We start from the raw sequence: 23,610 nt of genomic DNA, 5'->3' as shown, positions 1-23,610 counted from the left end.
CAAGAAATCCAATCAAGGAAACTGCCAGACGGGAGATAAACAAGGAGAGGAGAAAAGCAACATTCAAATTTCTGTTTCAAGACCGCCTTTTTTGTGATGTACGCATGATGTATATGAGGGGTGGTCTTAGGTTACACCCCTTCTGTAATGTATGCATGATGTTTCTGGGGGTGCTCTTGATCTACAGGATGGGAATTTCAAGAGTCTTTATAAAGCTTTGCACACCATTTTTCTGGGTTCCTCCTCCCTCCAACTTGTGGCGAGTGAGGACCCTGTTGCAACAGATCAATAAAGATCAAGCTTACTAGCTGCTTTGCTTCTCAATCTTCTCTGGTTGGCCTCTGTTATTTTCTCCTACCAATAGGGAACCTATGTAAGGACTCTATATGGGCTCTTGGGTACCCCATAAGGGAAAAGGGCAATTTTTTTTATTTACAACTGTTATGTACTGAGTTGAATAGGATCCAAACTGCAGCAGTCTGATTGGTCCTAGAACAATAGGATCCAAAAGGCAGCAGTCTGGTTGGTCCTAGAACAATAGGATTCAGAATGCAGCAGTCTGATTGGTCCTAGAACAATAGGATCCAAAAGGCAGCAGTCTGATTGGTCCTAGAACAATAGGATTCAGAATGCAGCAGTCTGATTGGTCCTAGAACAATGCAGCAGTATGATTGGTTGGCAGAAACCACCCAATCATGCTCCAGATAGAAGTGAATCCACAACCTGATTGGCTTACAGTAGAATTCCGGAATTAGCCAATCATGTGCAGCCCATTGTGTAAATAATGTATATAAAGCAGATACCTTGAGGGGATTTTCATTCATTCCTCCTCACCACTATGAGCTGAATAAAGAGCATGAAATCACTTTGTGACTCTGAGTATATTTCAACAACAAAGCTTCCCCCCCCCAAAAAAAAAGTTTATAAGTTTTCTCTTATAACACACAGACAAAACCACAAAAGAAAAACATTACATTTAACACAACATAAAAACTTCCACAAAGCTTCTTAGGCCCCAAGACAGCTGGTGCAGCCGTTTCCAAGGCGACGGGTCGGCCATCACGGCAAAGGGCAGCGTGAAGCCTATTGCTGCCATGTTTGCTTCGGGCGAGGTCCCGCGGCCATCTTGGAATCACCCATAGAGCTAAGAAAAGCCCATAGAGGGTGAGAGCAGGCGCCATCTCGGAACAGGTCACGCTTTCACGTAAGGAGCCAGCGGCCATCTTAGTAGTGGGCATACTGCTCCCTTTTGCTCCCGGGCACTTCCGTGTCGTGGCCGACGCCATCTTTGTATTGGGCAACATGAATTCGAAATGCTGCTGAAGAAGTGGGGAAAGGGGGGCCGTTTCTTTCTTTCCCTTCCCCACACATCACCGGCCCTACGGTCTGCCGTGAGGAAGCGAGGAAAAGGCAGGGGAAGAAAAAAATGGAGAATGGAGGGGAAAATGCTGGCTTTGCCCTCAACAAACATGGAAACCGCCCTCAACAAAAATGGCGTCAAAAGAGGCGGCGGCGGAGACGACGAGACTATTCCCCCCCCTTTTCCGCGCCCCATGGAGGGGTGGCTTTCGAAAAGGGAGGTGGGGGCGTGACGGACAAAGGCTGCGACGGCCGGAGGTGGAGGCGGCAGGTAAGGGGAGGGCTGGGTGGGGCAGGATGGCAGGAGATTGCGAGACCCCCCCCTTCCCCGTCTTATTATGGGGCAAGGGGCTGCCTTCAGGGGGGAGGGGGAGACCCCCAAAGCCATGGGGTGGAAAGAGAGAGAGGAAGGGGAAGGAGGAGAGAGAGGAAAAGAAATATCTCCAGCCTTGCAATGCATTTTATTAGCTCTTCTTATTAACCTCCATTGAATAAAATGTGCCCTTTAAAAATAAATAAATCAAGCCCTTTGTTTACTTCGTGCCAGCTGCTTCTTCTGTATCCTCAAATCACATTATTATTGTTATTGTTATTAATTGTGAAAGTGCTCTTGTGTGTTTGGCTTTTGCTTTCTTCCTTTCAGCATACTTTTGCATGCAGCTCTTAAATTTTGATTTTTTTTGTTACTAAATTATCAGATTTTGCAAATTCTTTGAGGCAACACTCAGAACAAATCTCTCTTCTCCCAGCCACCCTTTCCATGGTGTTCTTTCCTTACTGTATAAAGCTGCTGTATTACTTGTATTTTACCCATTATATACATTAATTCGAACTTATTAAACTACTATTTCTCATCTGTTGCTATGCTTCAAGTCATGCATACGTTTTAACATGACCATGATATATATTTTTAAGTAACCCACAAAATATTTCCTTTCTTAAAGCAAATTTTCCTCATTATTTTCTTTAATTCTAGCAGTCTACCCACCTCACCTTAGTTTTCTTTTTAATCCCCTAATTGTGATTTAGAGAATTTTTTTAGTTTTATTTTCAATCGCCTGGTGGTAACTTTCCATTGTCTAGTCTTTGGAAATAAGTTGCTTTACCGTGTTTGCATGCAGGTCCTCCGGGATAATAGTTTGCACGCCCCTGAACTATGTATATAGCAGTGTTGCAAGATTTTTTAGCATTATTACACACAAACTGTAGCTGCGTACAGAAACGCCATAAAATTGTTTGGGTTTAATTATTTACTTGTGTTTTATCTTGCATTTTATACTGTGAACTGCCCTGAGATCTTTCGATGAAGTGCGGTATATATTTTATATATAATAACAATAATAATTATTATTTATACCCCCCGCCCTCCCCAGCCAGAGCCAGGCTCAGGGTGGCTAACACCAGTAAAATTACAGTAAAAACTTAATAGGGGGGGGGAACCAATTTAAAATACAGGTTAAAATGCAAGGAATCCTTGGAGCAAAGTCGTGTACTTTAGATCAGAGGTCCCAAAATTGTGGTCTGGAGATCACTGGTGGCCCATGGCGTGTCTGTAAAAAATAAAATTTAAAGCCACACAGCAAATCGCCTTCCTCGGTGGTTTTTAAGCAGAGGTTAGATGGCCACCTGTCATGGAGGCATGAGCTGAGATTCCTGCATTACAGGGGGGGATGGACTGGATGACCCTTGGGGGCCCCAACCCTCTGATTTGCTGGTTACAGTGGCTGCCACAAGCAGAGAAAACCATTAAGTGGTTCCACTTCCCAAAGACCTTCAGCTATTTTCAAATGATTTGGGGGGCGGGGTGTGTGGGATCCAGTGCCTCAGATATGGGGTGTATATGCAGCCTGTAACTATATCTTTGTGGCTTAGGGGCCTTGTATTTACGGGACCGCCTCTCCTGGTCTGCCCCGCAGAGGACCTTAAGGTCCATGAATAACCATAGTTTGGACGTCCCAGGCCCTAAGGAAGTCAGACTATCCTCCACCAGGGCCAGGGCCTTCTCAGTGATGGCTCCGACCTGGTAGAATGCTCTGTCCCAGGAGACCAGGGCCCTGCAAGATTTAACCTCCTTCCGCAGGCCTGTAAAACAGAGCTATTCCGCCTGGCTTTCAATTTGAACTTAGCCTGATCTTTTATTCCCCTTCCTTCCCTCCCCTTTTTATGAAAATTCCCCGCTCTGGGATCCCAGAGCTAATTCTCCCCTGGTCTCCTCGCTGGCCCAAATAGGACTAATTCAGCCAGCTAGCCCTGGGGATCATCTAATGTTTATTGGATGGATTTCCCCCCTAAATTGATTTTTGAATTCTGAATTTATTGTTATTCACGTTTTATACTGTGTTTTATGCTGCTTTTTGTTGCACCAATTAAGTGTTTTAAATTTGTTGTTTGCCGCCCTGAGCCCGGTTTTCTGAACCGGGAAGGGCGGGGTATAAATAAAAAATTATCATCATCATCATCATCATCATAGGATTGTAGAGTTAGAAGCAGTGTTAGAAACTCAGGTGTATAAACTAGGCACCAAATGGCACCTACAATTCAGGGTTGGGTGGACTAGATGGCTGTTGGGGTCCCTTCCCGCACTGTAATTCTTTTTTTTTAACTTTATTCCAAAACTGAAAAAGAATTACAAACATCAAATTCAAAATCCATATTCATTTTGCAACATAAGCCTATTACATAGCTCACAAGATTAAAATATACCTAATTGCCATAGACTTCCCTTTGCAACGCAATTAGAAATATTATATTATAATTTTTTATAAATTCCCCTAAACCCCCACTCACCTTCACCCATGTGTGATCTCAATATTTTTTTTTCCTTCTTCCATCTTGTTGTGTCGTTGTAATTTAATAATTATTCAATTGATTCTTTTATTATTTCCTTGCTTACCCCTGCACGTTTTACACAATATCTATTAATATTCCAGTTCCGGAACCATATTTTTTCATGTATTCCTTCACTCCATCCCACTCTTTAATTATTCTCTGATTTGAATGGCCTCTAATAGTTGCCGTCAGTTTTGCCATTTCCACAAACTCACAGAGCTTGCTTTGCCATTCTAATATTCTCCCCCTTCCAATTCTTCGCGATCAATACTATGGCCGCTGCTGTTGCGTAAAGGAATACATTTTTCTTATAGAATTAGTAAAGGTAAAGGGACCCCTGACCGTTAGGTCCAGTCGTGACGGACTCTGGGGTTGCGGCTCTCATCTTGCTTTACTGGCCAAGGGAGCCGGTGTACAGCTTCTGGGTCATGTGGCCAGCATGACTAAGCCACTTCTGGCGAACCAGAGCAGCGCACGGAAACGCCATTTACCTTCCCGCCGGAGCGGTACCTATTTATCTACTTGCACTGGCGTGCTTTTGAACTGCTAGGTTGGCAGGAGCAGGGACCGAACAATGGGAGCTCACCCCGTTGGGGGGATTGGAACCGCCCACCTTGTGATTTGCAAGTCCTAGGCTCTGTGGTTTAACCTACAGCGCCCTCCATGTCCCCTTATAGAATTACCCATGCTGTAATTCTATGATCTCAACTATGTTGCTTGCTCTTACAGCAGTTCACTTGTCCCAGTTTGCAAGAAGGAGAAACACACACAGTGTGGACTAAGGCGGAGGTTTTTAAACTGTGTCTGCCAACCTGGTACCCAGAAACCTCCATGTAGAACCATAGATCTGTAGAGTTGGAAGGGACTCCCTGGTCTAACAGGAATCTTTTGCCCAACGTGGGGCTCAAACCCAAAACTCTGGGTAGTAGACCTCTTAGTAGACCTCTTCATCTCAGTTAGTAGACCTCTTCATCTCAGGGTCATGGGTTTGAGATCCACATTGGGCAAAAGGGTTCCTGCGTTGCAGCGGGGTGGACTGGATGACCCTCAGGGTCCCTAAGAGTCTTATGCTCTACCAACTGAGCTATAAGCCTTTTAGTGCTGGGGGTACGGCTGCTTTGTTGGCTCCTTACCTCTCTCGCCCTGACCTAACCTCTGTGATCCATGTGATGGTCACCTCCAGACTGGATTATTGTAACTCGCTCTACGTGGGGCTGCCCTTGAGACTGACCCAGAAACTTCAGCAGGTGCAGAATGCGAGGCTCCGTACGGGGTCCTTGCCGCGGGATCACATTCACCCAGTGCTTTACCAACAGCACTGGTTCCCGGTGGAGTACAGGATCAGGTTTAAGGTGCTGGTTTAACCTTCAAAGCCCTATGCAGCCTAGGACCCTCGTACCTACGGGACCGCCTCTCCTGGTGTGCCCCGCGGAGGACCTTAAGGTCCACAAATGACAATATTTTGGAGGTCCCGAGCCTCAAGGAGGTTAGATTGGGCTCAACTAGGGCCAGGGCCTTTTCAGTACTGGCCCCGATCTGGTGGAACGCTTTGTCACAAGAGACCAGGGCCTGCGGGACTTGACATCTTTCCGCAGGGCCTGCAAGACATAGCTGTTCCACCAGGCCTTTGGCCAGGGCACAGCCTGACCCCCTCCTTTGGCAATCCTCACAGAACTCTAGCCCAATGCTTGCCATCCATTTGATTTGAATTGATTTTATAATGAAATGATTTTAGAATGTTGTGTCATTTTACTGTTGTTAGCCTCTCTGAGCCCGGCTTCAGCTGGGGTGGGCGGGATATAAATAAAATTTTATTTTTATTATTATCATTTGGTCTGCCTGTAAGGTCTCCGTGGCTTTGCTTTTACGGCGCAGGTCGCTCCGAGTGCAAAATTGCAAATAAAACAAAAACCACGTTTGCGAACCCCTCTCTTTTGCCCCCGCCAGGCCAGAGGACCCTGAGGGATGCCCAAAAAGTTCCAAGGGGAGAACACCAAGTCGGCAGCCGCCCGGGCGAGGAAGGCGGAGGCCAAGGCAGCAGCTGATGCCAAGAAGCAGAAAGAGCTGGAGGATGCCTTCTGGAAAGACGAGGACAAACACGTCATGAGGAAGGAGCAGAGGAAGGTGAGCGGGGAGGGGCTGGCTGGAAGTGGGGGGACGGGGGTCCCCCAAAAATTCTCTGCCAGGTTGCAAAGGGAAGAGGAGCAGAGTGAGCTGCCTTAGAAACTCAAACGTATATGCACCTTAAACCGAGCTTGCGGTCGCCACAGCAGAATGTCTAGGTGCCTTTTTGATTTGTTGATTAATTTTATTTATTAAATTAGCTGTATAAATTATGTCAGGAAATAAATACGGGCAAAGCAGAACGCCACTGAGAGAAGGCTCTGAAATATAAGCTTGAATTCGTTTCGTTCTAAATGGTTTGATTTGATGTTTTCAAGTGTTGTCAACTGCTTCAGGGTTATTGTTTTTCTTTAAAATACAAAGCGGCATAGGAATGAAAATGTTCGTTATTGTTTTGTTATTATTTGTTAAATTTGTATGCCGCCCTATAACTGCGGCTGCAGCAGGAAACCGCAAAATGAAAACACAAAATACGTCATAAAAACAAACCCAGGAACAACCCAAGAACCCACAAAAAGTTCTTCTTTTTTTACATTGAACCTTATAATGATTATGGTTCTTATTCGCTTCATTTCTATACTGCAGTAATAATAATAATAATAATAATAATAATAATAATAATAATAATAATAATAATTAATAATAATAATTTGTTATTTATACCCCACCCATCTGGCTGGGCTTCCCCAGCCACTCTGGGCAGCTTCCAACAAAAATTAAAATACAGTAATGTATCAGACATTAAAAGTTTCCCTAAACAGGGCTGCCTTCAGATGTCTTCTAAAAGTCTGGTAGTTGTTTATCTCTCTGACATCTGGTGGGAGGGTGTTCCACAGGGCGGGTGCCACTACCGAGAAGGCCCTCTCCCTGGTTCCCTGTAACCTCACTTCTCGCAGGGAGGGAACCGCCAGAAGGCCCTCGGAGCTGGACCTCAGTGTCCGGGCAGAACGATGGGGGTGGAGACGCTCCTTCAGGTATACTGGGCCTTTGAGGCCATTTAGGGTTTTCAAGGTGAGCACCAACACTTTGAATTGTGCTCGGAAATGTACTGGGAGCCAATGTAGGTCTTTCAGTATATGGTCCTGGCGGCCACTCCCAGTCACCAGTCTAGCTTCCACATTCTGGATTAGTGTAGATTCCAGGTCACCTTCAAAGGTAGCCGCACATAGAGCGCATTGCAGTAGTCCAAGCGAGAGATATCCAGAGCATGCACCACTTTAAATGGGGGGGGGTGTCTCAAAGCAGTTGACAACGCATTAAAACAAGTCCAGAATAAAACAAATTCAGGCTTCCAGAATCTTTTAGATCCTTCTTTAATTGGCATTTTGCCTTCCCCTTATTTATTTACCGACTAGATTTTTAAAGCTGCCCCATGGCAGAAGTGGGGTGGTGAGAGTGCTGGAGTAGGACCTGGGAGATCAGGGTTCGAATCCCCACTCCATCATGGGCAAACGTGGAGTCGGTGGGCATCTTCTGGCATTCTTAAGCAGACCAGACACTCTGAATTTCCCAACCTGAGACAATAATGTGGTTTTGTGACTCTTCTGACCGGGCTGACTTCCTCCTTCTGAGCACTTCAGGGCTTAATCACCTCCCAGGAATCTGGAAGGGCAGGATCCGATCTGGGGTGTGTCACCCTTTCTTGACCTGAAGCCTATGACTGCTGCCTCCTGTGTTGTTTTTGCCGGGCCAGCAGCACTGAACTGGCCTTTCTGGGGTGACAAAGCCTGGACCGTGGAGGTGTGTGTCCTGGGCTACCCAGACATTGAGACCCCCTCTCAGCCTCACTGACAGGGTCCGAAGGAACGGGAAGCAAAACGTTTGGCACCAGCTTAGCTGCAGGAGTTGCCAGAAGGAGGCGTACAAGGTGCCATTCAACCACATTAGTGTCTCCACTGTGGATTTGTGTAGGATTTTCTCCTGAGCCTTTTCTTCTCCCAAATATATCCCGCAAGGCAGCAGAGATTTGGGGTCACAGTTTTCCTTCTCCTAGATAGGAGAGAAGCCCCACCGGCCCTTCACTTCCCTCTACAGCACGGGCAGAAACCGCCTCCTTGACCATGGCGCCCACTCTTGGTCTCGTCCATTCCGTCCACCAGAGCCTGTCTTCGCATGCAGGGGAAGCCCCTAACTCGCCGAGGGTCTGAGACCCATCAGCTCCCCTCACCTGGCTCAGCCGGCCAGTCGGAGTCATTCTGGGATTGTGGCCGCTGTCGCCTCCTGGCAGCTTCCAGGAGCCACAGGTGAATGCTGAGTGCAGGTGGGCAAACGACCCCAGGAGGAGCACAACATGTCCCCCACCAGAAGTACTGTCCCTCCTTTAATGCCCTAGCCAAGACCTGTAGCTCACAGGTAGAGTGCCTCCTTTGGGTGTGTGAAAGGTCCCTACTGCAATCCCCAGCTTTATAATAATACCACCACTACTACTAATAATAACAGGGTCGGCGGTTCGAATCCCCGCAACGGGGTGAGCTCCCGTTGCTCAGTCCCTGCTCCTGCCAACCTAGCAGTTCGAAAGCACGTCAACGTGCAAGTAGATAAACAGGTACTGCTCCGGCAGGAAGGAAAAAGGCGTTTCCGTGTGCTGCTCTGGTTCACCAGAAGCGGCTTAGTCCTGCTGGCCACATGACCCGGAAGCTGTACGCCGGCTCCCTCGGCCAATAAAGCGAGATGAGTGCTGCAACCCCAGAGTCGGTCATGACTGGACCTAATGGTCAGGGTTCCCTTTACCTTTACTTACTACTACTACTAATAATATACTTATACCCTGCCCATCTGGCTGGGTTGCCCCTGCAAAAAACCCTGGAGAGCTGCTGCCAGCCAGTGTAACCAATACAGGCTTAGATGCACGGATAGCCTGCACTGGTGTCCAGCAACTTGCTATGATCCCAATTTAATCCAGGCCCTTTGTTTATACCTTTGAAGGTGACCTGGAAACTACAACTAATCCAGAATGCAGCAGCTAGACTGGTGACTGGGAGTGGCCGCCGGGACCATAGAACACCAGTCCTGAAAGACCTACATTGGCTCCCAGTACATTTCCGAGCACAATTCAAAGTGTTGGTGCTGACCTTGAAAGCCCTAAACGGCCTCGGTCCTGTATACCTGAAGGAGCATCTCTACCCCCATCGTTCTGCCCGGACATTGAGGTCCAGCACCGAGGGCCTTCTGGCGGTTCCCTCCCTGCGAGAAGTGAGGTTACAGGGAACCAGACAGAGGGCCTTCTCGGTGGTGGCGCCCGCCCTGTGGGACACCTTACCTTTAGATGTCAATGAAATAAACAACTATCTGACTTTCAGAAGTCACCTGAAGGCAGCCCTGCACAGGGAAGTTTTTGATGTTCTATCGTGATCTGTTGGGAGCTGCCCAGAGTGCTGGGGGAAACCCAGCCATTACGGTCCAGAGACCCAACAAATCGTTACAAAGCAATGCACAGTTCAGACAGCCTACCTCCAGGTTAAACAAGCATTTTGTTCAGACTTAAAGATAGGGATCATTGGTTCTTACAACCACCGATAAAAACTTCGCCACTGCTAATGTTCTAGCGTTTGTCCGGTCTTCCAATAGGAACCTGACATAGTGAGCCTCTGATTTTCCCGGGAAAGGAACTAACAAGGGTAGTATCAGTTCAGCCCTGGCTTGCTCATATTTTGCACAGTGCAGCAAAATATGTTTTATAGAATCGATGTCTTGAGCACATGAGCAAAGTCTGTCTTGGCAGGGAACTCCTCTCAACACTGCAGAAGGAAAGACGTTTAGTCTGGCTTTGGAGAATAACCTTCGATAATTTGGTACTGTCAGGTTTTTAATGTAAGATGTTAACTTAAAGACATGCCCATATTGTACTCCTACTGCCAGCGGACTACAGACTGCGTGTGATCAAGATCACAAGTCACTGTGTCTATTATCCCATAATCTTTGCTTAATATTTTTAGGGCGCCTTCATAACCCAGGTAATAAAGTTTGGGGAGGGGGGTGACAGACCAATAGAGGTGGCTTTTCTAGCCATGGTTTTTTTGCCATTCGCTGACAAACTCCTCATTGGTCAGGTGTTGGTACAAACCCTTCCCTAGATCAAACACTGAAATCCTGAGCCAATGTTTTAGGGCAGCCCACCATGCTTTAGTTGAAATTGGGCATTCACCAGCTTCTAATAGAAGTATAAGGGACGCGGGTGCCGCTGTGGGTTAAACCACAGAGCTTAGGGCTTTCCGATCAGAAGGTCAGCGGTTCGAATCCCCGCGACGGGGTGAGCTCCCGTCACTCGGTCCCTGCACCTGCCAACCTAGCAGTTCGAAAGCACGTCAAAGTGCAAGTAGATAAATAGATCTGGCGGGAAGGTAAACGGTGTTTCCGTGCGCTGCTCTGGTTCGCCAGAAGTGGCTTAGTCCTGCTGGCCACATGACCTGGAAGCTGTACGCTGGCTCCCTCGGCCAATAAAGAGAGATGAGCGTCGCAACCCCAGAGTCGGCCGCAACTGGACCTAATGGTCAGGAGTCCCTTTACCTTTACCTTTAACAGAAGTATGGAGTTGGGGACACAGTTGGGTCGCTGCAGCAGACATCGTAGAAATTTTGCCTGAAAGCCATCTAGCTCAGGCAGGCTCCCATTATAAATTATTATTATTATTATTATTACCATGGGGACTAGATAGAATCTTGTTTTATCTTTTGGGGATGGGGCGGAGCTCAAGAGCAGAGAACCTGCATGAGCCCCCAGGTTCATTCTGCAGTGGCTCCTGGAAGGGCTGGGGAAGACACCCCCCCCCCCCCGCAACCGCTGCTGCCAACCAGTGCTAGCCAATAGGTGAGCCAGGTGACCCATGTGGGAATGTTCAGGGGTGCAGGAGAGGATATATTGTGAGATTATATCCTTATGTGGGATGTAAACACAGGAGCAGTCAATGACAACACTCCTAGAGTGTACATGTTAGAATGGTAGCAGAGGATGGTTGTGGCCTCACCTGTGCAGGTAAATGATAAAAGCACAGGGCAGGCAGCTATCTCTCTCTCTGCCATTTTTCCTCCGAAGAAGAAGCATCTAAAGATGCTCTCTTGGCTCTTAGCCAAGAGAGGAGGAAAGGACTATCTTGCTATAAGATAGATTCCGAATGCATGTAACCTTTTAAGCCTGTCTGCCTTCTGGGATCATATTGTGAACAGAACGTGAGTAAACTCTTTTATACTTTTATAAAGACTGTGTCGTGTCTTGTATTTTAAGAGGGAACAAAGGGGAAATTACCAGAGTAATTATTATAGAGGTTCTAGCGAACCTGTGCAAGCGTTACCGTTGCGAACTTAAAGGGGAATGTCTATAAACTCTGCTGATATTTTGGGAACTTGTTAGCACAAGTTGGATTAGGATATAATCTCACAATATATCCTCTCCTGCACCCCTGAACATTCCCACAACCCAATGGTCTGTGTTACTTGGGTAGACGCTGGAGTCTTCTAGAGCAGGCAGACAACACCTTTCACGCTCCATTCGGCGAAGGGGCACTTCTCCCTTCTGCCCAGGAGGCGGCAGCAATGGATAGATCTCTCTAGCTGGTTTGAGAGCTTTTGGAATCACAGAGCAGTTTTGTCCCTCTCTTCCGTCTCTTTGGATGAATCCTATAGTGTCTCGTTTCCCTTTTGTGGGGTGGCGAGGGGAGAAAGGGGCGGCAAGTATGATTGCTTTGCACACGGAAGGTCCCAAGGGGGAGGACCAGAGAGCTTAATTAAAGGCACCTCTGTAATTTGGGAGCCTTGAAACTGCGCCAGACCAAGGGCAACATTGCTCCCGTCTTGTTGAGGTTCCGGTTTCAGCCCTGCATCTCCGTGACATCGACCTGTCCCCTGGGGCGGGACGCGTCCTTTGGATCAGACCAGCTGGGTTAATTTGATCATGCTTCCATGGTGACACGAACCCGCTGGCTCCAGGGATGCAGTGTGTTCTCTGTCTGTTTCCATCCTCTCTCTCCCTCCCTGCCCCCAACACTTCCATCTTCTGTGTGGCAGGAGGTTGGACTAGATGGCTTTGGGGGTCCCTTTGAGCTCTATAATTCCGTGATCTCGCTCTCTCTGCTTCCTAGCCACTGTGATCCACGCGACAGTCACCTCCAGACTGGATTATTGTAACTCGCTCTACGTGGGGCTGCCCTTGAGACTGACCCAGAAACTCCAGCGGGTGCAGAATGCCGCGGCGAGACTCCTTATGGGGTCCTTGCTGCGGGACGACATTCACCCGGTGCTATACCAGCTACACTGGCTCCCGGTGGAGTACAGGATCAGGTTTAAGGTGCTGGTTTTAACCTTTAAAGCCCTATACAGCCTAGGACCCTCGTACCTACGGGACCGCCTCTCCTGGTATGTCCCACAGAGGAACTTACGGTCTTCAAACAAAAACATCTTGGAGGTCCCAGGCCACAGAGAGGTTAGGCTGGCCTCAACCAGAGCCAGGGCTTTTTTGGCCGTGGCCCCGATCTGGTGGAACGCTCTGTCACAAGAGACTAGGGCCCTGCAGGACTTGACATCTTTCCGCAGGGCCTGCAAGATGGAGCTGTTCTGCCAGGCCTTTGGTCAGGGCGCAGCCTGACTCTCTCTCCCCTTTCATAAGAACTTGCATGAAAGTGGCCTCCCAATTTTTCTCACAGGCCCATATAAGTTCAGCACAAACAGTTGGGCCTGGTGAGCATTTAAGGTCCCCAACCCTAATCTGCGGGTTGCCATCCGATTGGATTTTATTCTGATCCTGATCTGATTTGAGGATGTATTTTAATTGATTGTCTGATTTTTTGTTAATGTGTTATACATTTGATGTTAGCCACTCTGAGCCCGGCTTCGGCTGGGGAGGGCGGGATATAAATAAAATAATAATAATAATAATAATAATAAATATTAATATTATTTATTATTATGCAAGAGCACCTTCCTCTTTCTGGTGAGGATTCAGCCTCGGCCACAACGGCCAATTTCTCCTCCGCCATTAAGTTTGAGCACAATGACGTTTTGAGATGCTCTCAAATCTTTAATGGGATGCGAACCTATAAGGCCAGCTGCCTCACCTTGAGCCAGATCCATTGGGGTCTGTCTAGCGCAGTATTGCCCACACTGACTGCCAGCAGCTCTCCATGGTTTCAGGCAGACCATAAATACAAAAAGTAAGTCATAATAAAAACGTAACTTCAAAAAAAGCACAACTTGCTGTATATCAAATTAAGCACTATTCCATCATCCATTAGAATATAATGGTAAGCAGTAAAATTAAATGCGTATTAATAAATAACGCTTAAACAATTTGCACCTAGCAGTTACAATAAAGAATTGCTAAACTATGATCAATTAAAAAAAATGGCAAATCACAGTGCATAAAATGAAACATACAAAACTACAAATACCGCAAAGCACAAAAAACCATGTAAAGCGATCAAATTGTATTATAACATAGATAGATAGATATAGTCAGGATTTTGTTTGTATATCTGAAGGAGTGTCTCCACCCCCATCGTTCTACCCGGACACTGAGATCCAGCACCGAGGGCCTTCTGGCGGTTCCCTCACTGCGAGAAGCCAAGTTACAGGGAACCGGGCAGAGGGCCTTCTCGGTAGTGGCACCTGCCCTGTGGAACACCCTCCCACCAGATGTCAGAGAGAACAATAGCTACCCAACTTTTAGAAGACATCTGAAGGCAGCCCTGTTTAGGGAAGCTTTTAATGTTTGATGCATTACTGTATTTTAATATTTGGTTGGAAGCTGCCCAGAGTGGCTGGGGAAGCCCAGCCAGATGGGTGGGGTATAAAGAATAAATTCTTGTTGTTATTATTATATTAATACTATGTGATTTTATATTGTGAACCTCCCTGAGACCTGCAGGTGTAGAGCGGTATACACATTTTAATATAATAATAATAATAATAATAATAATAATAATAATAATAATAATAATAATAATAATTTTTTTTTTTTAAGGAGACACAGCTATGGTTGTTTTTTAAAAATATATATATCCCTGAACTCCTCTCCTCTCTTCCTGGCTGCTTCTGCAGTTCTCAAAGTCATGGCCATCACTGCCTCCTGTCCTGTGGTGGGGAGTTCCGCAGTTCAACTCTTCGCCACAGAGGGGAAGACCTTTCTTTCATCTGCTCTGAATCTTCAAATGTTAAATGATCTGATGGTTCATCTGGGCAAAATGCACGGGGAGGGGCGCTTTGAGACACAGCTTTTCCAATTCGAAAGAGTCTCTGGCCTTATTGACTCCTGGTCTTAATGCATCTCCTGGGCTTTTGGATTTGTTGATTGCTATTGACCAGATCCAAAGCGCAAATTGCTTTCTGTACCACCTCGGCCAGCTGGGAGGTGTTAACGGGCATGTTGGGCTTTCTGCGCCGTTGATCTTGGGCTTAGCTGCGCTTCTTGACGAATCGTTGAATGGATTGCTGTCTTTGGTTATTTAGGAAGGTTTGTATTGCAGGCCAACTTTCCCCAAACTTCAGATGTTTGGGGCTTACAGATAACATCCTCCCTGGTATCATGCAGCCAGGCTGGCTGGGAGTTATGGGACTTGTAGTCCATGCACAGAGGGAGGGCCATAGCTCAGTGGTAGTGCTCAAAATCCCCCAGGCACAGGCGCGTTTTGCGCATGGCGCTGGTCCAGTTACAGCCACGTGGAGATCTCTGGGCACCAGGTTTGCGACTGGCGTCACCTGGCTGGCCCCTCCAGCTTTCTTAAGCCGGTCAGCATTTATCTCCCACCTTTTTCTCCAAGGAGTACATGGTTCACCCCCCCTCCTCCCTTAATCCATACAACGACCCTGTGATGTGGGCTAAGAGGCTGGGACTGACTCCAGGGTCGCCCAGGGAGCTTCAGGGCTGAGTGGGGATTTGAACCCTGATCTCCCAGGTCTGACACTCTAACCCTTACACCACCCTGCCTTCCTAGAGCCCTTCTGCTGTGGGGCAGCTCTATAAATTAAGTAGGCAAATAAATACGGGGAAAGCAAAATGTCACCTGCCGAAGGATCTGAAATACTTTCCTGGAAGCCTGAATTTCTTTTATTCTGGATTGTTTTATTGGAAGTTTTAATGTGTTGAAAACCTGCTTTGAGGTTTTTTCGCCATCTTTCAAATAGAAAGCATTATAGAAATAAAGTGAATAATAATAAAATAAAATCCTTTGCCAAAAAAAAAAGAGGCTCCTAGACACTCCATTGTAGCGACGACAGTAACCTAGGCTTAAGGTTAAGCGATATATTGGAGTTTCTAACACTGGACTTTGCATTCTGATTGTCCCAAACTCAGTCCCCAAAGGCATCACCAGATTAGGGGTGGGAGAGACCCCTGAGTTGGAAACCCCAGAGAACCATTGCTGCCAACCAGTGTAGACAATGTTGAGCTCAAGTGTCTCTGACTCCGTATGAGGCAGAACACGGTGCTCCTATTCAACTCCATCCTTCATTCAGAATCATGAAGAAGAAGAAGAGTTTGGATTTCATATTCCGCTTTATCACTACCCAAAGGAGTCTCAAAGCGGCTAACAATCTCCTTTTCCCTTCCTCCCCCACAACAAACACTCTGTGAGGTGAGTGGGGCTGAGAGACTTCAGAGAAGTGTGACTGGCCCAAGGTCACCCAGCAGCTGCATGTGGAGGAGCGGAGACTCGAACCCGGTTCACCAGATTACGAGTCCACCGCTCTTAACCACTACACCACACTGGCTCTAGACCGAGGACTAGACTCTTTTCTCTCTCTCCCTCCCGCCCTCCGGTCGCTTTAGGAAGAGCGCGAGAAACGGCGCCTGGAGCAGGTGGAGCGCAAGAAGGAGCTGCAGCGCCTCCTGGAAGAAGAGGATGCCAAGCTGAAGGGGAAGACGCCCAAGCCGCTGCCCCCGGGCAAAGTCACCCGGGCGCAGATCGACGAGGCGCTCCGGAAAGAGCAGCAGAAGGAGAACGGGGAACCTGGTGAGCGGGAGATGATGGGTTAGCGCAGGCATAGGCAAACTCCAGCCCTCCAGATGTTTGGCACTACAATTCCCACCATCCCTGACCAGTGGTCCTGTTAGCTAGGGATGATGGGAATTGTAGTCCCAAACATCTGGAGGGCCGGAGTTTGCCTATGCCTGAACTAGCGGGTGCTGGGAGTCCAGGTTTAAAAAAGATAAAGGACCACTGGATGGTTAAGTCCAGTCAAAGGCGACTATGGGGTTGCGGCGCTCATCGCGCTTTCAGGTCGAAGGAGCCGGAGACATACAGCTTTCCGGCTTATGTGGCCAGCAGGATTAAACCGCTTCTGGCACAACGGAACACTGTGACGGAAACCAGAGCGCACGGAAACGCTGTTTACTTTCCCGCCGCAGCGGTACCTATTTATCTATTTGCACTGGTGTGCTTTCGAACTGCTAGGTTGGCAGGAGCTGGGACCGAGCAACGGGAGCTCACCCCGTCGCGGGGATTCAAACTGACAACCTTCTGATCAGCAAGCCCAAGAGGCTCAGTGGTTTAGACCACAGCCAGATCCAGAGCAGAGGGTGACTGACAGAATGCAGGGCGTTAAAATGATGGAGTTAGAATGGACTCTGAGGATGGTCCAGTCCAGTCCCCTGCAATGTATTGCATTTTTTTAAAAAGGGCCTCCAGCTAACCTGTTCTTCCATTTGCCCCCTTCTCTGCCAGGAGAGAAGCTGAAGAGTCACCTTGAGATGCCCTTGGAAGAGAACATCAACCGCAGGGTCCTGGAGGAAGGCGCTGTAGAGGCACGGACCATCGAGGATGCCATTGCGGTGCTCAGGTAATCCACGTGAGAGCTAAGAGCCTAGGAGGAGTCCTGCAGCAGCTGGATGAGGACAAAGCGAGGCCTGTCTAGTCCAGCATCCTGCCCTCACAGGGGCCAGTCGGATGCTCCAAAGCAGGGGTGCCCAAACTTTTTTCAAAGAGGGCCAGATTTCATGAAGTGAACCCCCCAAGGGAGCAAGGCTCAGAGTCCAGAAGTCCAGAGAGGGGTGGTGGGGCAACGATGAGTGGTCAGGGGGTGAAGAGGGGCGAGACTGGGAGGAGGAGGTGGCGGAAGCTGAAGAGGCAACATGGCTTAGTGAGCGGGGAGAGTCTGTGGCAGAGAGCAGTCCAGAATCAGAGGCAGGAGCTGAAGCAGGAGAGGAGGGAGGCCAAGAGGCAGAGAGGAGTCCGGCTGGTGAAGAGTCACGGATGTCTCCCCCTCCTGTTGCAACCAGCTCCCCTCCCTGCTAGTCTCCCAGAACCAGGAGAGGCATGAAAAGGGCGGAGGAGAGGTTGATTTTGCGCAGGCGCAGTCTCTGATTGCTTGGGGGAAACCCATGAGAGGAGGAGACCTAGGCAGCTGTCATGGACTGACTGGATGCAGAAGAGTGGTGGGACGAACCTGCTGGGGGCAAGTCCGGAACCTGCTGGGGAGGTCCGGAATCAGAGGTGGAAACTGAAGCAGGAGAGGAGGGAGGCAGGAGGCAGAGATGAGTCTGGCTGGGGAAAAGTCGCTAAATTTATTCAGAGAAAGAGAAGGCTGAGAGGTGATATGACAGCCATCTTCTAATATCGAAAGGGCTGCCCCATGGAAGATTGAGCAAGTTTGTTACCTGCTGATCTGGAGAGTAGGGTCTGAAGTGATGCATTCAAATGACAAAAAAGAAGTTTCTGGCAAAACATTGGGGAGAACTTCCTCGGGGTAAAAGGAGTTTGACTATGGAATTGACTCAATTGGGCGGCTGTGGGTTCCCCTTCCTTGGAGGTTTTTAAACAGAGCTGTCATGGATGCTTTAGCTAAGGTTCCTGCATTGCAGGGGTTGGACTAGATGACCCTTGGGATCCCTTCCAACGCTACTGTTCTATGAATGCAGGAATCACAGCCAAAGAATCCTTCAATGAAGGAGAGTCCACAGCCGCCTAAGGGAGTCCATTCCACTGTCGAACGGCTGTTAATGTCAGAAAGTTCTTCCTAATTTTTAGTCGGAATCTCCTTTCTTGTATTAAAGTCATAGAATCATAGAACTGTTAAGGTCATTTCAAATCCCGGTTCTGTTTTCTGCGGCATTAGCTCCCCCTCCCAGTTTGGTGCCATCTGCAAATTGGATGAGCATCACCTCAATTCTTTCATCCAGGTTGTTTATAAAGACGTTGAACAACAACGGGCCCTGGACAAATCCCCGCGGCACCCAACTGGTCAATTTTTCCCAGAATGACTGGGAACCGTTAATGAGTACTCTCATTAATGAGAACTGCCAACCTAGCAGTTCGAAAGCACGTCAAAGCGCAAGTAGATCAATAGGTACCATTCTGGCGGGAAGGTAAACGGCGTTTCTGTGCGCTGCTCTGGTTCGCCAGAAGCGGCTTAGTCATGCTGGACACATGACCTGGAAGCTGTATGCCGGCTCCTTCGGCCAGTAAAGCGAGATGAGCGCCACAACCCCAGAGTTGTCTGCGACTGGACCTAACGGTCAGGGGTCCCTTTACCTTTAGGTTCAGTCCATCAACCCACTAACAGTTCCTTCATTCAACTCACCAGCTTCCTCGAAGAATATCATAGGGGACTTTGTCAAAAGTCTTGTTGAAATCAAGTTACCGTGTTTTTCGCTCCATAGGGCGCACCTAGTTTTCAGAGGGGGAAAATCAAGGGGAAAAAATATGATTCCTCCCCTCCCAGCTCTGGGAGCAGCGGACAGGCCTGTGCGCTTCTCCCAGACCTTCTCCCTGCTTTTGCTGGAGGTGGGGGAATTCCCCCATCTCCCGCAAAAGCCCACAGGAGCCACTCACCCTTTAAGGAGCGCACGGCGCCTGCAGGCTTTTCGACCAGGAGGGAGAAGGGACTGACATGGCCAGTCATTCCTTTCTCCCTCCTCGGGGAAAAGCCTCAAAGAGGTCGGGGAGCAGCGCAAAGGCGGCACGCTGCCTTCCCTCTGTCCCCTGAGCTTGTGGGGCTGGCGGTGGGGGGAAGCGCTGCTTTCCCCCACCACCAGCCTCAGAGATCCCTAAAGCCTTTGGAGTGCAGCAGGACCTTGTGCTGTGCTCCAAAGGCTTCGGGTTCTTTTTGATGACCCAAAGCCTTTGGAGCGCAGCGCGAGTTCCCGCTGCACTCCAAAAGCTTGAGGCTTCCAGGACAGCCTTTGTAGCGCTCCGTCTCCCTGTTCTGGCTTTGGGCTTAGCTGCGCAGCCCACATTCGCTCTATAGGACGTGTACACATTTCCCCTTAATTTTTGGAGGGGAAAAAGTGCATCCTATAGAGCGATAAATACGGTATACTATGTGCAGCATTCCCCTGATCCACTAAGCTTGTAACTAGATAATCCTTGGTTCCAGCTCTGCAGTTTTGCCATTTCTGTGATTCTCATTTCTCCCCCCCCACCTCCAGCGTTGCCGACGACCTGGACCGCCACCCCGAGCGCCGGATGAAGGCCGCCTTCACGGCTTTCGAGGAGGTCCAGCTGCCGCGGCTGAAGCAGGAGAACCCCAACATGCGCCTCTCGCAGCTGAAGCAGCTCCTGAAGAAAGAGTGGATGAAGTCGCCTGAGAACCCCATGAACCAGCGGCACACGGCTTACAACAGCCAGAAATGAGACTGGTGAAGCCCCCCATGTGTGGGCGTGGGAAGTTGTGCAGGGAGAAAAAGAGAGAGACCACCTCCTTTTTCCGCCCCGCCCCAACACTGAACCGCCTTTCAAGAACAGCCAAGGCCACGGTGGTCCCTCCAAGCTCTGCTCTACGGATTAAAATTAAGGTGCAACTAAATATTCCCCCTTGCTTTCGTTGACCTCCCCCGTTGGACTCGAAAACCTCCCCAGACACACCCCTGAAATTTGGTTTTCCTGATCTCCTGCGGAAGCAGGTTCAAATTGGCTCCGGAACTTTTCCTGCCAGGCCAGATGGGATTGCCCCGGGTACCTAACCTTCTTCCTCTCTCTTGGGATGGTGCTGTCTTCACCTGCCTCTTTGTGCTTTGGCTTGGGGGGGGCGGGGGGAGACTCAGGTGCAGCAAAAATCTGTGCCACCCCCTTCTCTTCCTAACCCCAGAGCGCAACACTTTTCTCTGCCACGTCGCGTCTCAAGACGGGAGCTAGTTCTTCTTTAGAGGTCATTAAGTCTTCCAAGATTGGGTTGTGGGTCAGTGGGGCAGGCGTGAAAGCCCTTGCAGGTGAAACAACAAAGAAATACCGCCCCCCAGCATTGCAGAAGCGAGAAAAAGCAAGGGCAGATCACTTTGCCATGCTAGCTTTCTGGGTGCAGGGAAGCCATGCAAAATTAAAGTAGCCACTTTAGGGAGAGGAGTTCTTCCTTAGCCTTCCAGTTTTCCAAACTGGCCTTTTACTCTGTTTGTGGAGGGCGCTTTGGTGCAGAGGATCCGTTCAGCAGCAACCGCGCGCCCCCTCTCCAATCGTGCAAGCCTCTATTCGCAACCCAAAGTAGGCTGCCCCCCTCTGTAAGGAGGAGGCCGAGGCTGCCCCCACTTAGTTCTTGCTCTGCTTGTTTATTCAGTGCCTGCATCTCTCCAGATACTGCTGCCCTCCATCTCTTGCCACTGTCGTCCCTGACCATTGACCCTGCTGGCTGCTGGGGGTCCAGTGGTGTCTTGAAGGCCGCAAACGTCCCTCCATCTCTGATTCATCTGGCAGCCATAAGCTGCTTCTTAGGTCAGGAGGGCTGGCATCGCACTCAGGACCTGGGGGAGTAAGGAGGAGGCGGGGGTGGAAAATCCTCACACACGCATCTCAGTGAAGCCTCTGAGCCTGGCATCACCTTTTCGCATTCTTGCCGTGCGATGGGCGCCCCTCTTTTGACTCCCTTAACAACAGACGGTTTCTTTGGGGGGTCTTTTAAAATCTGCAGGGAGCATGCACCTCTCATCTCGCCTCCCCTTACCGCTGCCCCCCTTCTGGCATGGGGTTTTTCCTTGCTCAGGGGAATTTGGAACAAGGTGCAACTCGGTGACGTCTTCCTGTTGTTGAGGAGGGCTTTGCACGATGAGGGACAGCCTCCCTCGTTCTCGTTGCGCCACAGGTCAGTGGCAGCAGAGCTCTCGCCTTGCCAAGGCACAAACTGACTGCTCAAAAAACAGAGTGTTCCTTTTCCCTCTTTCCTCTCCCGAATCCAGGAATGCTTGCTGAGTTTCAGATGGGGGTGTCAGAGCAGCGAGGGAGACCCATCTTTCTGTGTGTGTGTGTGTGTGTGTGTGTGTGTGTGTGTGTGTACACGCAAACTGGGCATCATCTTCCTCTCTCCCCAGTTTTTAGCACCAGGGCCTTCCCTTTTTGCTCGATGTGATCCCATCTGGCCCCCTAGGACAATTATGAGCCCAGCCCCACCCCAATTCGCTGGACGTACCCCAGTGTTGCTGCTCTTCTCTGCAGAGAAAAGTTTCAGCATTAAAAACAAAAAAAAATATATACATATTGCCCCAAATTTGTAAACCCAGCTTCCCAAAAGGAATAAAGTGTTTGAACTGTGCCATCATCTGATTTTCCTCCGTTGCTTCTTCTTCTTCAAAAGGTGGTGTAATTGGATATCTCTTTGACGTCTTCTAAAAGTCATATAGTTGTTTATCTCCTTGACATCTGATGGGAGGATGTTCCACAGGGCGGGTGCCACCACCGAGAAGGCCCTCTGCCTGGTTCCCTGTAACCTCACTTCTCTCAGTGAGGGAACCGCCAAAAGGCCCTCGGAGCTGGACCTCAGTGTCCAGGCTGAACGATGGGGGTGAAGATGCTCCTTCAGGTATACTGAGCCGAGAACGTTTAGGGCTTTAAAGATCACCACCAACACCTTGAATTGTGCTCAGAAATGTACTGGGAACCAACGTCGGTCTTTCAGGACCAGTATTATATGGTCCCGGCGGCCACTCCTAGTTACCTGTCTAGCTGCCGCATTCTGGAATAGCTGTGGTTTCTGAGTCACCTTCAAAGGCAGCCCCACGGAGAGCTCATGGCAGTAGTCCAAGTGAGAGATAGCCCGGGCATGTAGGCAGGTACGGTCTCAGATGCAGCTGGTAGACAGCAGCCCTGGATGCAGAATTGACCTGCGCCTCCATGGACAGCGATGAGTCCAAAATGACTCTTGTGTTCTTTTGAAAGGCTCTCCAGCCTGTAAATGGATGTGGCGCACACAAAAGCCCACCTTGACCAACGCCTGTCTCCCCCACCATGGATGAACCGGTGTTCTCAGCCCAGCAGCCCATCTAGAGACATCCCCCAGACGCCTCTTTCTAATTATCATTAGCTCTGCTGAGCCTTTCCTGGGGGGAAAACAAGGCCGCCTAATTAGGTGGGGTCTGGAGCGGTAATTGCAGCATTTACAGAAAGCAGGAAAACAGCAAGCCTTGGAAAGGGGGCGGTTAACCCTTTAGAAGCCAAAACTATCACACTCCTAATTGTTTGGGGGAGCTGGATCTCCCTATCTGGAGGAAGCCCCCGAACTCCCAGGTGCGCCAAGACCACTTCAAAAAGCCATATTTACCCATTCCTATAATTTATCGAAAGCAACGGAGGGCCGGGTTAAAACCTGCTGCTTTCCCTGCATGCGAACACAGGCTCCCTGTGGACAATACCAAGATGGGTCCAGCGGTCAAGAAGGCAGTTTCTGCCCACCTGGGAAGGGGGCCAGTCTAGGAGAAGGAAAACTCTGACCCTAAACCCCCACTGTCTTGCGGCCGGCATATCTTTGAGAAAAGAAAAGGCTCAGGAGTAGACCCTCTGCAAAAATGGAGCGAAGTCCCCAAGGTGGTTGGATGGCGCCTTGCACGCTTCCTTCCAGCAACACCTACAGCCAAGCTGGTGCCAAACATCTTGTTCTGCTTTCCTTTGGACCACATCAGTGAGCCCAAGAGGCAGGTCTTGTCGTCTGGGTAGCCCAGGACCTCCGTGCACACTGCCCAGGCTTGCTCCCTGGAGAGGTCACTTTGGTGCTGCTAACACAGCAGTTTGCCTTCACCTCCAGAGGTGTAGGGACATGGGTGGCGCTGTGGATTAAACCACAGAGCCTAAGACTTGCTGATTAGAATGTCGGCAGTTCGAATCCCTGCGACGGGGTGAGCTCCCGTTGCTCGGTCCCTGCTCCTGCCAACTTAGCAGTTCGAAAGCACGTCAAAGTGCAAGTAGATAAATAGGTACCACTCCGGCGGGAAGGTAAACGGCATTTCTGTGCGCTGCTCTGGTTCGCCAGAAGCGGCTTAGTCATGCTGGCCACATGACCCGGAAGCTGTATGCTGGCTCCCTCGGCCAATAAAGCGAGATGAGCACCACAACCCCAGAGTCGGTCACAACTGGACCTAATGGTCAGGGGTCCCTTTACCTTTACCAGAGGTGCACTC

The 23,610-nt window shown here is 49.3% G+C and overlaps 1 protein-coding gene across 1 annotated transcript; it reads left to right on the top strand.

The window, feature by feature from the left end:
- Window positions 1-1,521: 1,521 nt before the first annotated feature.
- On the top strand, window positions 1,522-21,758 carry CCDC124 (coiled-coil domain containing 124). Its single transcript, XM_083594927.1, has 5 exons — window positions 1,522-1,630; window positions 6,136-6,312; window positions 16,066-16,249; window positions 16,961-17,075; window positions 19,663-21,758. Exons 2-5 carry the CDS (start codon window positions 6,154-6,156, stop codon window positions 19,865-19,867), a joined length of 663 nt encoding a protein of 220 aa, XP_083451053.1. The 5' UTR covers window positions 1,522-1,630; window positions 6,136-6,153; the 3' UTR covers window positions 19,868-21,758.
- The last annotated feature ends 1,852 nt before the right edge of the window (window positions 21,759-23,610 follow it).

Source organism: Podarcis filfolensis (assembly GCF_964270895.1).
Source record: "Podarcis filfolensis genome assembly, chromosome: 18".
In the NCBI taxonomy this organism is placed as follows: domain Eukaryota; kingdom Metazoa; phylum Chordata; class Lepidosauria; order Squamata; family Lacertidae; genus Podarcis; species Podarcis filfolensis.
Note: the sequence above shows the minus strand (reverse complement) of the source record. Positions and strands in the feature narration are given on the sequence as shown.